The sequence below is a fragment of the Pantherophis guttatus genome, chromosome 6 (assembly GCF_059756535.1).
Source record: "Pantherophis guttatus breed Tessera chromosome 6, ASM5975653v1, whole genome shotgun sequence".
NCBI classification, from domain to species: Eukaryota; Metazoa; Chordata; class Lepidosauria; order Squamata; family Colubridae; genus Pantherophis; species Pantherophis guttatus.
This window is the reverse complement of record NC_142068.1, coordinates 61,171,886-61,190,656: the sequence shown is the minus strand read 5'-3', so window position 1 is coordinate 61,190,656 and position 18,771 is coordinate 61,171,886. Positions and strand designations below refer to the sequence as shown.

Here is an 18,771-nt window from a genome sequence, read left to right as displayed (position 1 = left end):
ATTCAAGTAATTGTATTCATTCCAATGATCAAAAAATAATAGTTTTTTTCTGAATTGACAGGATGTTTTATTTCATTCGTCTTTCATATGACAGTTTATTCATATTACCAGAAAATTATGAAATTTAAGCCACTAATACATTTGAAATGTCTTTTCTTTAGGTTTTAGGCAGTTCTGAATATCTACTCTCATTGCTCAAAAGAGTGCTTTTTTTTTTTTTAATTTGATTTATATGCCGCCCTTCTCCGAAGACTCAGGGCGGCTTACAATGTGCTCAGCAATAGCCTTCATCCTTTTGTATATTTATACAAAGTCAGCTTATTGCCCCCACAACTGGGTCCTCAATTTACCTACCTTAGAAAGGATGGAAGGCTGATTCAACCTTGAGCCTTGGCGAGATTCGAACCCTGCAGTAATTGCAGGCAGCTGGTCTTAATAACCAGCTTAATAACAGGGTGCCTTAAACCCCTTACTACCAAGGCTCTTGAGAGGTTATGAAGAGGGCTTCTTTTTGAAGAGTACAGTTTGAAGAATCATTTGAAGAATAGGCATTGAGAAAAAGATATGTGTAATAATTACTGACTGATAGCCAAGCATTCATTTATGATATATGTCTAATCCATTTTGGGGGAAAGGGGTATAAGGAGATCAGTTTTGCAATGAAATAGGTGGATGTCATAGGGCCGTGATGGCGAACCTATGGCACGCATGCCACAGGTGGCATGCAGAACCCTCTCTGCGGGCACGCCAGCCATTGCCCCAGCCTAGTTCCACTGCACATGTGTGTGTGCCTCCCGCTGGCCAGCTGGTCTTCAGGTCTCTGCCACACATGTGCGGGGGGTGGGGCGCATATGGGGCACATGCACGGGGGGGTGCAGGTTGGTGCAGGAGGCCCTGTGTCCCGTTTTGGGCCTGGAAAGCCTCCACCAACTTGGAAGCCAAAATGGGGCATGGGGGCACCATGTAAGGGCCTCCCATGCTCCATTTTGGGCCTGGAAAGCCTCCTGCACCAACCTGAAAGCCAAAGCGGGGTGCAGCGGTGCCACATGAGGCCTCCCCGCACCCTATTTTGGGCCTGGAAAGCCTCCTGCACCAACCTGGAAGCCAAAACAGGGCACGAGAGGCGCATGTGTGGGGACACTCGCACATACGTGGGGGCAGGGCGCATGCATGGGGGGTGCTCGCATTGCATTTTGGGGGTTCAGGCACATGCACGTGCATTTGGGCACTCAGCACCAAAAAAGGTTAACCATCACTGTCATAGGGATTATTGTGGAAAGGTTGTCATGTAAGTGTTTGAGTCAAGATGTCAGTTGCTGAAATGAGTTCCTGCTGTGATATAATTGTAAAAGAAAAGAAGAACTTAATGCTACCTTTACTTTTACTGACTACAAAATTCTTACTCAGAAAATTGATACTTCATTTATATTACTCTACTGGTAGCGAAAGGAAAATATGCTTTCTACCAAGATTTTGGAAAACGTATACTTATGCCAAGCTTTTGCATGATTTCTTGCATCATAATATTTTATGAATAATTACTTAGGTTTGGTATACTTGCGGACTTGCATTACTTTATTTTTTGCCATTCATGAAAGGCACATCATTATATAAAGTGATTCCCTTAAAACATTACATTAAGGCCTTGTGAAAGCTCTGTCTCTGTTTGAATGGACCATCAATCAAGTCGCCGTTTCCTATTTCAATCAGTGCTACACATTCATGTGTGAACCAGACCGTGAATAGGAAGACACATCTACATCACAGAGCCCCTTTCATAAGAGCTGAATCTGAGATCACCACTGCAGCCCTTTGTTGCAATGATGTAGTTGGGCTTCTATAGAAATTTGAAGGCTTCAAAAATTAATTAGAATACCCACTGTTCCTGTGGAAATACAAAAATAATTTTGGAGTGTTTCCTCTGAAGCTATTGAATAGGCAGCTACCCAGAGGATGAATGTTTCATCTCATTCCACTTTTCAGCACCTAGGACTTCTCTCTAGAAGACATGACCTTGGTGTTTTCTCTTGCACACAGTAGCTATTTCTGGTTGCTTTACATTAGTTTACGTGGAATAGACTGTACATAGACATAACAGGCCAGCATGGAGTATCTTTCATGTCTGAGACAGGCTGAGTTTATGCACACAAACAACTGGATGTTGTACCATTTGAAATGCAACTATGAAAAAAATCCCCTTCATACTGCAAATTACTTCAAATAATATTACATACTGCTAATGTAATTCATGTAATGTAATGTAATGTAATTTTCAGAGTATATTTTTCTAGCAACAACATTTTCTTCAATAATTTTATTATGTTTTTTCTGTAGACAACATTTATGGAATTGCATTGATAACTGCTGATATAAAAATAGCTTTCTATTACTGCCTCAAATGATTGCCTTTCAAACAGTATTACAAGGCTGTTTGCATGTATAACTCCTAATTAGATAAGGCAAATATGAATTTGGAAAACAGCAAGTGTATGCGTATAGTAGTAATAGGTATCGGGTAATACCACTTTCTGAGCCTATAATAATTTTTAATAAATTAGGGTGTGTTCCAGGATTGGATTGTTTATTACAATGAGATTTGTGTGCTTTCTTTTTAGGATCATGCAGACAATCCATTGGGGGCAGCAGTAACTCTGGCTCATGAACTAGGCCACAATTTTGGTATGAACCATGATACACTGGAAAGAGGTTGCAACTGCAAAACAACTGCAGACAAAGGGGGCTGCATTATGAACCCTTCAACTGCGTAAGTGCAAATTATATTTGGGGAAAAAAATTGCCTGTTACTGTAGCTTTCCTTTTAGGTGAGAGGTATACTTCTGAAAACTTTCTAAGATGAATACATCCTGTTTATAACAACTGGACGTTAGTGCAGAGACCCTACATAATTTATTAGAATAAAAAACATTCTAAATTTTCAATTCTTGAAGAAAAGAAATATATTTTGGTACCCATCATACCTCCCAGAACCAATTAATGATGAATAGCAAGGTACCACTGTATAGTAGGTCAATGATAGCTTAGTAGATCAAGGAATGTAGGGAGTATAGTGTACCTGCCCCTCAGCAAAGCCTTTGACAAGTCTCTCGTGATGTTCTCCTTGCTAAAGTTGTAAAAAAAAGGTATGGATGATTGCAGAACGCTGCACTCAAAGTCTGTTCATTAATTTCAGCTTGAGGGAAGTATTGAGTGGAACGTCCCAGAACTCTGCCCTTTGCCCAGTGCTGTTGAGCAGCAGGGTTTGGAGAGGGAGTTAAGGAGATGCATACCAAATTTACAGATGATACGAAACTGGGAAGAGATGACTAATACTTAAGAAGTGGTGGATTCCAAAAGTTCTAGAGAGGCTTGAACAGTGGGCTGAAATGAATAGGGTAGATTTAACAAAGTGAAACAGGAAATTCTGCATCTGGGTGGGGAAAATAAAAGCCACAGTATATGGTGCGGAGTACTGGCTTAGCAACTTCCTTAGCAATAGGAAAAGGATCTGGGGGTTCTTGTAGACTACCAATTAAACGTGAGCCTGCAGTGTGATGCAGCTGTTAAAAATTCAAATACTACTTTGGAGTACATTACTAGGAACACACCATTTAGGTCATCGGAACTGTTCCAATTCTACCCCAGTCACAGCCCAATAGTATTTTATTGCTGGTTCAAATAGTTTTGTCCTCATCCTGAATGCAGTGCTTTTTCTTTCACGGAATTTGTGACTTACGTTTGTTTGTTTCATTTTTTTTCTATTGCATGCATTTATTGTTTGAAGCTGGGGGTCTGCAAAATCAAAACAAACTTCCCTGAGAGTAAAAAACATGTTTTAACTAGTTCAATTCATTTAAATCATGGTGTGCTCAATTTAAGGGAATAGGTTACTTTTTTTTTTTTTTGCTTTTGAGAAGATGGTTCTGATCTTCATTTTCATTATTTTTAAATGTGTGCATGCACATAAATGTGAACATTGCCCTTTAGTTAAAGATACTGCTGCCAATGTGGTTTTATTTATGAATATACATGGAATTTATTTTCTGCTCTGCTGCCTATTGTTTAAACAAAATCAGGTGGCGATGGTAATACAAGTGCTTGCTAATGATAGCCTGGTTTACCAATCACATCCAGATGTCAAGTCCATTATAATCTCCTTTCTTTTTTCACTGCTGGTTTGAAATAAACATCCTTTTTTCACCCCTCTTGAATCTCATGTTATCTTCAGGAAGCTGAAAATGCTTAGTTCGGAATCAGCAAGGACCAAGAATTTGTACTGCCATATTGAATATTCTAGAAGAGTTACTGGTTTGAATGTTATATCAGAATTTTTAAAGGAAATTTGGGTGATTTTATAAATGGACATTTTCATTAGCCTGGAAATTAGTCCAGAAAAATTACTAGCTCACAGAATTGCTTACCAGCACTTCTAATCAAACAAATTTTTGCTAGATACCTAGAAAAGATAATCTTAGTTCTTTGAACAACTTCTCTAGAGTTATTCTTATTTTCACAAGCAATTTCTACAATTTGTTTTTATATTATGTAGGAGAAATGATGATCAAGATTTGAGAGATGAGATCTCCAAAATAATAATAATAATGAGATATATTTTCTCATTCAGTTCTCACTCTCAATAAGGACTGCAAAGCAGTACCAGTGTTACTTCTTCTTTTTCTCTCCAGAGACTTAAGACTTGTAGAAACTTACTTAAGTTTCACCAATACACATTTCCACATCTTTCACACCTACCAACTGAAAGTCTAACTGCCCAGACTAAGTTGGAGTTCCAGAAGACTTGAGGAGGAACACTATTGTTCATGTATCTTATTTGATGTAATGATTACAAAGATTACATTTCCCATATATCTGTACACCTTCCAGCAAGCCCACCACTGCTCTTGGTATTTTTGTCATTCTGGATGCTGTTGCCTCATTCAGTTCACATGGACTCTTATCTATTATTTTGAGAACCATCTTTTGTCATGAGAACTTTATTTCATGTGTCTTTTTGAGATTTCTTCAGTTTTCATTCTTCACATGAAATTTTCCTGAAGAAACCCTTCTGCCTTTTGGACTTCTTTCTATTCATACAAAGCTACAGGTTACTACTGCCCCATAGCAATATATTGGTTGGCATTTTATGCTAGCAATAATATGTTGACATGCAAATACTGATACAAGGTCAGAATGTTCTATCATTTGCATACATTTTTGTATTATTAGTGTATTCGAATTGCATGATTGTAACAGGCATAATTAGGTCTCTTTACTTTGAACCGTCTTCTCACAAGACCTTAACAATTTCTGGAAACCTACACTTTCACCTTCGCATCATATAAGTGCTTGCAAAAAGCTTAAACAAAGTACTAGGAAAAGCTTATTTAACAGAGAAACTTCTTTGAAGATGATCATAACATTGTTAAGATTTGTCTGCTTGGTTCTCTATTAAATGATTTGTGGCTAGGGGGAGGGAGCATGTCATGACACTTTATTTTAATAATGAATTTGAAACCAGGCCATTTGTAACCTTTGCCCAGCACTAATTAGTTTACAGTCTTAGGAGAGACCATGCCTCCCAGTACAACTTGATTAAATTGCTTCAGCTCAACAATTTTGATCCAGGTGCTGAAATTATTGTAAGAACAGGCAGCAAACAGGAAATACATGGGTGTAGATCAGCAGTCCCCAACCTTTATGGCTTGGCGGCCTGGCCGGGGGGAGGGGGAGAGAGGGGAACTGGGAACTGGCCTGTGCAAGCAATGGGCTGGTGCATGTGCACCAGCCCACTGCTCACGTGAGTTGAACTGCATGCACGGGTGCGCCAGCCAGCCACTCATGCGGCCCACTTCCAAACCAGCCACAGCCCGGCACTGTGCCACAGCCAGGGGTTGGGGACCCCTGATGTAGATTACAAGTTTACATGAGATTCAGCAAATAGCCTCATGAACATAACTAAGATGCTTGCTAGACTTCTGCTGCACTTGACTAGATAGTTTGGGGGGACTGAGGAGTGAACACAGGGACAGAATGAGTATTGAAAAACTGATTTAACACTCATTGCTTTGTCCAGTAATTATGTCATCTCATCCTGTGCAGAAAAAAATAAAATAAACATGAGCTGAAATAATAGGAAGCATTCTAGTAGGCTATTTAGGATGAAAGACACCAAGAGTTTAATTTTGCTTTCTGATACACAAGTATGTTGTGATTGGCCATTGTTCTGTTACTCCCATCACTGATATAAGTCTTGGTCAACATGAATTTGAGTACAAATAAGATCAGATAAGCATTTTTGTAAGTTAGCCTTTATAAGAATTGTATTCTCAATAAAACTTTGCTTGGAAAATAATTACTTTTGGTTTTAGACAGTTGTCAGAAACTTTCTTATTAGCGCTGTGCAGCACTTCAGATTTGATTCCAGAAAGGTACTTTAGAGCATTTGGAGATGTAAGCAAAACCTTGAGTGTGCATCTTTGCCACACTTGCACAGTCTTCATAATTTAGACCAGTCCAGTTTATATATGTATATTACTATTCCAAATATCTTTTTTAGTCCATTGCTTTGTTCTTTCCCTGATTTCTTCCAGCAGTCTTTTTATAGACTTGTGTCTGAGTATATGACTTAACAATGTCTCCATTTTCTTTCTTCGATGGCCTTTTTGAGGCTTCTTTATTCCCATGCCATCCCCTGGACTTGAGGATTTGATCTTTTTATTCATCCTAAATGCCTCTTTTCAAAGCCTCCTTGAATATGGTTTATGTCTCACAGTTACAAAGAAGAATTCACCAGATGTTCTAATTAGTCATTCTTACTCTTAATTTTAAGTCAATTTTCCTTGAGGTCAGATTATTCTTCATGCTTAGAAAAGTTTTCCTTTCTAAGGATATTCCTGGCAATCTCTATTTTCTTCTTTATTTTACCAGCTGTCTTTCTATCTTCTGTGAACAAGTGTCCAAGATAGGTACAGTCCTTGACTTGTATAAAAATGGCATTATAGACTATTGATTTAAATTTTGGAGATTCCCCCCTCCCCTGCCTTTTTAAAAATATTTATATATGACCCAGAGTTTTCACTTGGTGTATTCTCAATTAGAAGCTCCTCGTTCTTTTCTTTTTCTACCAGGAGCACAATATCATCTGCATATCTTGTTTATTTTCATATCCTCATATTCAGTCCTGGTCCAGTGCTTAGTTCATCCAATATTTTTCAGTGTAGACATTGAAAAGGAGAGGGGAAAGGATACAATCATGGCACACTTCTTTCTGGATTTAATACTTATTTGAAAAGGCTTCTTCAAGCATTAAAGACTTTGCTCCCAGTATAGATTCATTATAATACTAATGTCTTTGTCATCCTTTCCAATTCAGTAGCAGTTCAAGCCTGCTGAACTGAATTGCAAGTCTGTGGTTGCAATTCAAATGCTAGATGCATTTTACCATTCTTTGGATTTCAATAGGGATTTTGGCATTTCTTGAAATCTTTTTTGGTAAAACAGACACAGCTTACGGCAGTGCAATTTTTAAAATAAAATATGAGATCATATTTTTTAACATAACATAAACATCAGGTAAATAGTAATAAGAATAAATAGCACATCTTGAGTATCCAGAAAAAATAGTGGTGTTATTAACGATGTTACTAACTTGATTCACTTAACAACTGTGACACGAAGGATTGTAAAGTGGGACAAAACTCACTTAAGAAATGTCTCACTTAGCAACAGAAATTTTGGACTCAATTGTGGTTGTAAGTCGAGGACTACCTGTAGATAAAAAATGATACTATTGAAAAGGTATTATTTAAACAAGCATTGTCATTCAAAAATCACAATGGAACTGTATTCAAGATACTGAGCATCATCTGTTTCATTTATTACTGTGATTCCTGGTCCCAACATATAATATGGAGAAAGAATATATGGGCACGTGTGAATATGTTCTGCCATATGTATTAAAATGGAATAGGGTTTTAAAATAAATTTTTGACCAAGCAACTGCAACAGTAACAACTAAAGATTATCCTGAACTTGATTTTTAACAGATTATTTAAATAGTTGGTATATTAAGAATTCAGCTTCTTTGAAGCCATCTTCAATGAAAATTCAGAGATAAAAGGAAAATACCCATATGATGCTATTGAAAGGCAATGATATTAGCAATACACCATACATCATTTGTATCTGCTTGCTTAAAACTATTCTTTCATCTCTCATTTCATTCATTTCATATGGGTAGCTTGGGAACAATAACACAGTGGAAGTTTAAAGCAATGTATTTGTTTTGGCAAGTAACCTACCTAAACACTGCCAATTGATGTACATTGAAAGCTTTAACTCTCTGGAGAGTCTTTGGGCCTCTCTGAACGATGATTTCCAATACATATGCACACTCACTTCTACACATAATGAGATCAGAAACAAACTTCGGGTCTTTTTTTCAGAGTCCTTATTCAAGTCTATCTTTGTGGGTGATTGAGTTTAATGTGGCTGCTCTGTTTTAATTGCAATAGGGAGCACATTTCCTAAAGTTTGATTCTTGAAATGCAAGGTCTTTCCTTGATTAGATAGTCAGCCCATCTTTTATCAGCAAATCTGTACATCTGATAGATTTCAAGACTTGGAAGGATTTATGCAAGAAAGGAGTGGTGTAAAGATCAGTGGTGCCTCTTCCAAATGTGGTACTCTGGAAGTAGGAAGAAATCTAAAAGATTAATATAATGGAAGAAGACAGCCATTAAGCCAGCCAGCTAGTTAAGCCAAATCATAAAACATCATCACAAAGCAGCAAAATAATATTTTCCAAGATTGATCAACTTTCCACAGTACTGAATGGGGGAAGGGGGACTGCAAAAATTATTATAACTTTAGGGCAGATCATATTCTCCTTCCTTCTGCTCTCCACTACAACATCTTATACAAACAACAAAACCCATTTCCTACCCCATGGGCAAAAAAATGCAGGCAATGAAACCATAATTTAGAATATAATGTAGCCGTGATTTTAAGCAATAGATCCAGATCAGGGCTCTGGGGAGAGCTCGAATTTGAAGTGGAACAAATGAGATCTTCTACTCAACTGAATACAAATGAAAATCTATTCCAAATTACCCCATCCTCATTGGAATTTGGGCTTCCCCTCAATCTGATGCAGAGCTCCAGCAGAAATGGAGAAATAATATCTTGAAGTTTGGAAACAGCCAGTCCATGTATATTAGTGTTTCACTTAGAGTTTATCTTGAGTTGGGCTCCTGTGCTGTGCCTCTGTTTTGCCTTGAATGATAACATCATCAGAAACAAACCAGGTGGAATGAAATTGTGTGGAAACCTGGACACAATGTGGTAAAGCAGGAGAAGCTTGAATTTCTACTTGTACCATCTGCTTCTTAGGCAAAGAATAACCCTCTTTATTTCCATCCATTGTACATGTGGTAGTTTGCTATAATGGATGTGTGGTGGAATTAAAATTGAGAGAATTGATTACTACGCCTGAACATCTTCAGTAAGCAGAACAATTATTAGTCGCAGGGAAGAATGGTTAACCCCAGATTAACTGATTTTTTTTAAATTAGAAATGGTTTGCATTTCTCAGGCCTGCTTTTGTTTATAGATGTTTATATGCAGAATCAGCAGAACCCTCTGAATTTATCTATTTAATGATTTTTAGAAAATGAAATTATCTTGGCAAGGTAAACCATTCCTAATTAGATTCTGCAACATCTATGTTTCCAGCCCAGTCTCAATTTAAATACACATACACACAAACATAGTCCTGCCCAATAAATTAGTTGTGACAGACTTGCTGTTTTGCCAGCAATGTAACTTGCATTTTAAAAAAAAAAAAATCACAGTGATATAGTTTAATGCCTCCCCATTTTCACTGGAAAGAAACAAGCATGAAATGTCAGAATAGTCTTATGTCAGCATCTCATTTACATTCTTGAAATCTACAGGGTGCAGCTAAGGGACAATCATTGTTCATTTGCTATTCAACATTTAACACCATTATAAATTTCTTTATTTTTTTCTGATAGAAAAAGTCATAATTATAACTTTAAACAACATCCAGATTTTCCATGCTTCCTTACTTTATTTTCCAACATGCAAATGCTTTTTCACCTAATGCTACAGTGAACAGTTAATGAAGTTAGACTTTTATTTGTAATGCTTAGAATGGAATACCTGAATGCATGTTGAAACAAAATAATTCTTTATAATATGTGAAAGAAACAAAACCCCCCCTCAAAAAAACCCCTACCGGTTCTGTGGTGGGGCTTGGTGGGTGTGGCATGGCTTGGTGGGTGTGGCTTGGTGGGCGTGGCAGGGGAAGGATACTGTAAAATCTCCATTCCCTCCCCACTCCAGGGGAAGGTTACTGTAAAATCCCCATTTTCTCCCGATCAACTGGGACTCAGAAGGCAGAGAATAGATGGGCGCGGGGCCAGTCAGAGGTGGTATTTACCAGTTCTCCGAACTACTCAAAATTTCCACTACCGGTTCTCCAGAACTGGTCAGAATCTGCTGAATACCACCTCTGATAGCTTGGGATACTTCGGGTTGTATGTCATGGGTATCTGTATGTTTAATCCTTCTATGCCATCCAGAGTCATCTGTGTGAGATGGGTGATGATAATAAGTGACTATCTGTAGCTCAGGGTTGAACTGTGGAGCTCTCTGAGCATGGTTATTGAGTTGCAGACGTTTCATTATTCAAGTAGGTAACATCATCAGAGCAAGTCTGGTCTTACTTAGCTGGCTAATGAAACATTTGCAAGCAACAACCAAGTTCACAGAGCGCTGTAAACTCCACATGGGTAGCTATACAAATCTAATAAACAAACAGAAAAATAAGCACAGCAATCTGAGCATCCAACTATATAATGTGACTGCTGAGAAAGATGTTTACTGTTTGTGAAAACCAGGCCTTCGCTTGATTAATCCGATGTCATTTGTCTTCTTTTTCCTTTTATAAATAGATCTAAATTTAAAGCAGCTGCTTTCTTTAATGAAAGTTATTTTAAGATGATGGATTAAGCCATACTGTTTGCTTATTCTTCATGTAAGGTAGATGCTATAAGTATTTCTTAATTCTCTAGTTTTTTTTTTAAATGTAATATGAAAAAGATAAATAGCCAATGCATACATACACACAAACATACTTGGTGTGCATGTGTTTGTGATGGTATAGGTATTCTCTTTTCTTTGCTAAGACTATGGATATAGTCAACTAAAGCACATTTTGGCCACATGACACATGTGTGATTCATATGACTTGTCAATCATGCAGAGCCTGTTCTAGGTCAACTAGATCCTTCAATCTAGCAATTACCTGGCAAGCCAACTGTATTCTACATACACGCAGGAAACAGTCAAGATATATGATACAGCTTAGTAATTGGAAGGTTTTAGTTAATGGTGCAGTGTGTATCAGTGACTAGTTTGCCTGTGACTAATGTTATTTTGTTCTCTATTTGTGAGGTAAGGCAAGAACTACATATTCTTCCATCAATGCATTGCTGACATAGATCACTGCATGAAACAGCTCTATAATTAGTGCCCCAAATAATTTGATGCTTATTTATGATTCACAGGTTGCCATGATTTGCAATTTTCAAAACTAATATTGTTATCATCAATCTTCTGTCTATAGTAAAATCTGTCTTAACTTCTTCTATATTTCCTTTTTGACAAGTATAGAATTTCTCTATATGTATATATAGATATGGGAATATATATATATATATATATATATATTCCCATATTTGTTTTTGTAGATTTTCACGGGTAGAGGTATGCAAGTTTTGGTGTATTCAGGTCTTTTCCTGTATAAGATTGAGAGTATCTTGGTGACGTTTCGACAAGGTCTCACTCGTCATCTTCAGACTGGTGTCTTCGGCTTTGTGCTTGTGCGAGGAAAGTGTGATTGGAGCTGCCGTTTCTCTATAAATACTGGTGGGGAGGTGTGGGGTGGTGGCTTTGTTGCTGTGAGTGGGTTGATTGCCTGTGTTGCTACATCCTGATTAGTTGATGGAGTTGATGTTTGCAGATTAGTCAGCTATTTTGTAACATTCTACATGGGTGAGGTCCTTGATGTGTGCCCATTAGTCTTTTGTGTTTTAACGACTTGGGTAATGGGCAGGACATTACATCAAAAAACTCAGGATATCACAATACTAGAACTCAGGATGTTAACACACAGCCCATTACCCAGGTCGTTAAAACACAAAAGACTAATGGGCACACATCAAGGACCTCACCCACAGAGGATGTTACGAAACAGCTGACTAATCTTGAAACATCAACTCCATCAACTAATCAGGATGTAGCAACACAGACAACCAACCCGCTCACAGCAACAAAGCCAGCACCCCACACCTCCCTACCAGTATTTATAGAGAAACGGCAGCTCCGATCATGCTTTCTTCGCACAAGCATAAAGCCGAAGACACCAGCCTGAAGATGACAAGTGAAACCTTATCAAAAAGTCACCAAGATACTCTCAATCTTACACAAGAAAAGACCCGAATACACCAAAACTTGCATATATTCCCATATATATATACAGTAAAATACAATGACCAAAAATGAAGTTGTTTCACTGGCTTAGTCTTTTCCATAGTAAACTTTTTCACATCTTGGCAAAAAGTTTTTTCAAAACAGCCTAGGATGAAATACTAGTGCTTCCAGCTGTGGTTTTATATAGCATGGTGCCAGAAAATAATTAAATGCTTACAAGATGCCTATTGATTGACAACTCTGGGAACCTTCTTTTGGCAAACATTTCTTTGGGTAGGGTTTCTGTGTATGAGAACAATGTGTTGTTCTCTACTACTCTACCTGTTAATAAAACACCAGTGTTGTGTTCTGTTGTGTCGCTTCTATCTTCTAGGATTTCAATTTTGGGTTTTCCCCGTTTTGCATTATAAAAATGCTTTGTCATCAGGGAAAAGGGGAGAAAAAACCCTAGCTTTGTGAATAGTTATTTAAATATTAAGTTAAGTCCTAGCATAATTTTTACACTAATGAAAATCCCTTATCATGCTGTGAAGGCTAGACCATTCTTGAAGATTTTCTGAATATTTGTCCAGCAGCATCCATTTAATCACAAGAGTAGAGGAGGCAACTTGGAAACTGATTGCAAGCAATGTGCTTCCAATGGTAATGTCGGTGATTTATCACGATTCACTTATTGTTAGGAATAGATGTCATGTTTAGTGCAACAATTTAGGCACAAACTAATTTAGTTTGGTTTCTTATCTACAATTTTCTTTGACATTAACAAAAAGCTACAAAGCATGTTACAACTGTTGCTCTTTTTTCCCCCCTTAAATGTGAAACCAGGGTGACCTTCCTCTCTCTGGTTTTCTCTTGTTTTCTTAAATCACTGGGTTGACATCAAGTCTACACAGTAAATTGTGAAATCCAGACCCGTTGCTGTCAAGTTAATTGTTATTAATGAGGTAGCAATTTAAAAGGAAATGGAATAATAGATGAACCAGAGGCAAATGTAAACTGATTTTAAGTACTCTTCTTGACTGCTTAGTTTTCAATAGGAACAGTAGTTGAGTACAGCTTCCAGAGTTTGCATAGCAGATAACTCTGGAATATAGTTGGAAGTGAGTGTCAAGCTTGATAAATTGAGTTAGCATTGCTTCACCTTTGGAATAAGTAATGACATTGACCACAAAGTTCTATTTTTTTAAAAAAAAAAAGTCTTACTGTATATTTGTCAAAGGAAAAGTAACTTTATAATGTTTTACTTGACAGTTTTTTGATTGTGGAATTATTATGCTGTGTCCTCTACAAAAGAGTTCTTACTTTTTTTGAAATATTTTTTTAAAATTATCCAGCCATTGGTCCTTTTGATGCTGTCTGATTGGAATCTTGCATTTTCCTTGTAAAGCTGCTTATTTGACTATTTCTCAAATTAAACCTCATGATCTGAGTTATATTTGAAAAAACAAGTAGAATAAAGCCATCCTTTCTTAGGATATCAGATGAACCTGATTGGTTAACTGTACAATTATTAAACAGTCTTCAGCCTGTGTAGTTGAATCTTCCTAACACAGCTTCTGGGAAATGTTTTATGTTACAATGTAAAAAGAGCCATAACGACATGCCAAGTTATTAATGACACACCTCACTTGAATTAACACAATGGCACACCAGGAGAGTAAATACAGAGTTGTTATTCAATCCTCATTTTATTTCACAAGCTCAACTTGATATGTACTAAATTCTGTATTTTACAATCAGATGTTTATTCACACATTATAGAAACAACACAGACACAGTCCTTATTGAAATTCAGGTGGACATTCATATGAATGATTGCAGAATACGACGTCTGCCATAAAGATGGAATCACTTACAGTAGATATATGACCTGCAGTAGGAAATGAGGGACAGAAAAAGGGACACGCACATCCCCCTCAATTTTAATTCTTACTAGTTTGCTCTGAATACTTCAATGGCAAAGCATATTTGTATTCTATTTATATCAAGGATATATCAAGGATAATTTATAATTCATATAAGTAACTCCGGCAGTGGAAAGACACTTGTCTGAAACTTTAGTGCAGCACTGTGAATTTCTTCAGATCACATATTCCTCTGAGAACAAAAGATGACAAGCTAGGTCTACAGTTTATACGTGTGTAAACCAAAAGATTTCTCATAGATGTTTACAAGACTGTGCAAAGCATGAATTCTGGGATTCTTTCCAACTTCTTATCAGGAATGGCTGCATTTGTATTTTCTTCTAGATAATGAAATAATACGTTGCATCTGGGTGTGTCTGATCAGGATGGGTACAACTTTTGTGTGGCTGTGACACACATACACATACACATGCACACACACACAAATACACAAAGAGAAGATATTTTTGTCAGAGTGGATGCATATTTAATGCTTCTCATTCTGTGTGTGTATTTCTTCTCTCTCCCTGTGTCGTCTTTGAGAAGCAAGGCACAGATTACCCATACTTCGCTCTGACACAGAAGAGAAGGAGGCAGAGGACTTAGGATGGGGCAATCAGTAGCATTTTGAGCTGCGGCCTGTAGAGAATGCTGAATTTCCTCTGCCTGAAGATTTCCTCAGCCATTTGCAAACTTGTTTTTTTTCTTTTTGGTGGTTTCTCTACTCATCCACCCATTTTAATGCTGTTGTGTTTGATTTTTGGAGACTTGTTGTGCTGACAGACAGACAGAGAGTATCTCAAACCTCTATACCTAATTCCTTTCAAATATTCCGTTGGATTGGAAAGAATAAAAAAGAAAGAAAGAAACCCAAAATTACTTTACACCCCAAAAAGAACCCTTTCTGGTAGATAACGAAGAAGCAAATGAAGATATTTTTATTTAAGTGAAAGAGGAGAAAATTGAAAAAAATAAAGAGAATGACATGGAGACAGAAAAGGTGTTTAATAACAGCTTTGTGTCTTCAGCTCCATTATTGTCAGACAGGGTTGAAAGACTTTTCCATTCAAAATTAAATAGTCTCAATTATTTATTCATTGCATCAATATCCAATCTTTCTTCAGTAAATATAGGGTTTCCTCCATCCCCCCCTCTTCTCCCTCACTCTCTTTATCCTCACAACAGCCTTATTAAGAAAGTTAGGCTAATATCCACTTTATTTATTGACAACATAAATGCATTTTGAGCTCTTAGGAACAGTTTGTACATTAGAATAAGAAGAAACTCAGTTAAATTGTGGATGATTCACATTCTTTCTCCCTACAAGGGCACCAAAGTCTTTGCCCAGGTGAAAAATGAAAGCCCACCTTCATCTAGTAGGAAAGAGAGGTGGAATACAAATAATTGAATTTCAATGACTTCTTTGTCATAGATGAATTTTCACTTTTTGGGCTAGGGGGAAAGAAACGAGGAAAAATTCTTAAAATTTGATGCTATTTTTTCTTTGATTTTTTTAAAAAAAGATTTTAATCTATATCTAACGGTGAAATGATTTTTAAATATATGCAGAGACCAATGTATCCTATTCTAATACAGTTAGTATTATTGACCAGCCTTCTACAAATTGGCTCCTCAGCAGTAGTGGTATTCAGCCGGTTATATCCGGTTCAGGCGAACCGATAGCAGCAGCCATGGGAGGCTCTGCCCACCCACCCAGACATCATCACGTCCCATTTTTGACGCTCTGCGCATGTGTGCTCACATTTGTGAACCAGTAGCGAATGTAAGTGAATACCATCCTGCTCCTCAGATATATTGAACTACAGTTCCCAGCAGCCTCAGCCGGTATTGCCACTGACTATCGCTGAGTGTAATTTGTTAAACTTGTCTTTGCAGAAGTTATAATCCATATATGTCCCACATTATTTCTTTCACTTTCATGAGCTGATCTAGGGTGTTTAAAGGGCAGATTGTTTTGTATTTATTAACAGATATATTGAAAGTTTAAATCGGAGGTCTGTGTGTTCTAAAATAAAAAATGAGAACTACAGATGTGTAAATATGAGGGTGAAACATAATTGAACATGCCATTCATGGTCTCTACAACAAAGGTACGAATATTATGCATTTTTTCTCCAAGCAGTTCAGAGCTGCCTAGATGGAACTATAATTTACTCTCTGAAGTGAATTAGGCAATGAAATAATGACATGCCCAAAGCCATCCGGTGAGTTTCATGGCTGAGTACAAGTTTGTACCCTAATCTTCCATATTCAAATTATTTTGACAAATTGCATTCTGCAAGAGGATGTAATAGTGAAACACAATTATATGAACATCATGTTTTCTCCATTTATCAACATATTAGAATAGATCTGATAGCTCAGAAAACTCAAACATACCTGATACTGTTCAATGAGCCTTGCTTGTAAATGTTATAGATTGACTCAGATGTGAAAACTGGATCAATGCATAATTTGAGAAAGTTAATGCCAGAAGAACCTTCAAGTCCAAGTTTCTATTGCCGTCACCAACCAAATGCAAAAGGAAACCCTCAAGGTGAACATGAATACTCTCCTAGTCATGTAGCAAAGACATCAAGAGATCAATTTAATATCTTTCTCATCCCTGGAGGTGATATAGGTGTCACAAGTAGCAATGAAGTAGGCAGTGTTATCCTCCATGAATTTTGAAACCCTTTATAAAACAGTCATGGTTAGTTAGCATCTTTTGCTATGGAATTCCATAGGTTAACTACACTTTCTTTTATCTGTGCTGACTCACCTGTCATTTTGCCTTATGGGATGACCCAAGATTCTAATATATCAAAGTCTTTTCCTCTACACTATCTCTAACTGTGACATAATTGTATATATATTTCTATCATATTCCTGTTTTATCAGCTCCTTAAAAAAAAAAAAAAAGCTAAAGAGTACTAAGCATGGAATCTTTTCATAATAGGAGAATTGCTCCAGCCCTTGATCATTTTGGTTAAATTGCATTTGGAACAGGATATATTCTAAAATTCATCTTCATTTGCTCTCCCTTTTAATGCAAAATAAATCAGCATGGGGTCCAGTAGTAGCCAACAACAGTATGCCAAAATATGCAGCTGAGATTCTGTATATTTGTAGAGATTACTGTCTTTTACAGAAGACCATCAATATTTAGGTAACATGGGAACTTCTTGCAAAGACTGTCTAGCCCTGTTGGTTTTTATCAAGGCTGACTGCCAACTTCAAATCAACTATTAATTATAATAGTCTCCATTTCCATATTTTATTTATAATTACCCATCAACTCTCCATTCTTCACTCCCCCCCCAAAAAATCTGAAAAGTATTTAATATCTCCCCCATTTTGTTTTCTGCCTAGATGGCCATATGATCTCGCAACATAAAATGATAAGTTCTCTATAAGGTTCAGGCACATATGAAATGTATGCTCATTCATTAGTTTGGACATTTTAATCCAGGTTCATATTACTTTGACAAGATGCATTCTGAAAGGGATTATTGGGAAAACTTTAATAATATAAAGAGTAATGTGTTATTTAAGATCTGATTGAAATATCCACATGATATCCACCCCAAGCTAACTTGGGGTCCAGTCAATTCTGTCAAATTAATCAGTCGTGTTCAGCCCACCTCACAAGAGTGTTGTATCCACAAGAGTGCTGTCCTCATTGCATTGCCTTAGATTCTCAGAGGAAATACAGGATATAAAATGTAATATGTAGCTCAATAATCAGCTATGTTGCATTGCACCCAAAACATGTGCAATTTTTGATGCATCCAAAATATAGCATCCAATTAGAAAAAAGATAAAATATATTAGGTAGCTTTCATTGTGATGTTGGAATTCCATCAGCAGAATTCTCAGTTGGTTTGGCCAAAAATATGTAATGTGAATTCTAAGAACTGAAGTCAAAATATATTTGAAGAGCACCTGATTGTCAAAGAGAGGATTAAAGGATTGGTGACAAGGCTTTGTGGTAAAGTCCATTTTTTCTCTCTACAAATGTAAAATGCTGTTCCTCCAGACTGGCAATTAGAAATATTTAGCAAAAACAATGGCTAAAGACCCATTCCTCATAGCTTTCTCTTTATGCTTCAGATAGATTTCATTTCTTTGTCTGGGCTTATATCTAAGCAGGCTTGTCAAAATGCTTCTTTCTGATGTTAATTCTGATAATGTCAGAACTGCTTCTTATTTCAGTCTTGCCTTAGGGCTGAATATTCATTTTTGTTATGCAGCTTGGCTTGGTGGTGCTCAATAGGGTGCTCTAACTTATTGTAACATCTTCCCCCTTCTGCTTGAGGTGAGACTATGAAGCTTCTTATTGGCTCCAGTTTAG

At 37.0% G+C, this 18,771-nt stretch overlaps 1 protein-coding gene across 1 annotated transcript in view; it reads left to right on the top strand.

Moving 5' to 3' along the window:
• Window positions 1-18,771, top strand: part of ADAM12 (ADAM metallopeptidase domain 12) — a 261,963-nt gene that overhangs the window by 182,067 nt on the left and 61,125 nt on the right. Inside the window, exon 11 of the mRNA XM_034436441.3 lies at window positions 2,616-2,764. Within this exon, the coding sequence (XP_034292332.1) occupies window positions 2,616-2,764 (149 nt within the window). The remainder of the gene's footprint in view (window positions 1-2,615; window positions 2,765-18,771) is intronic.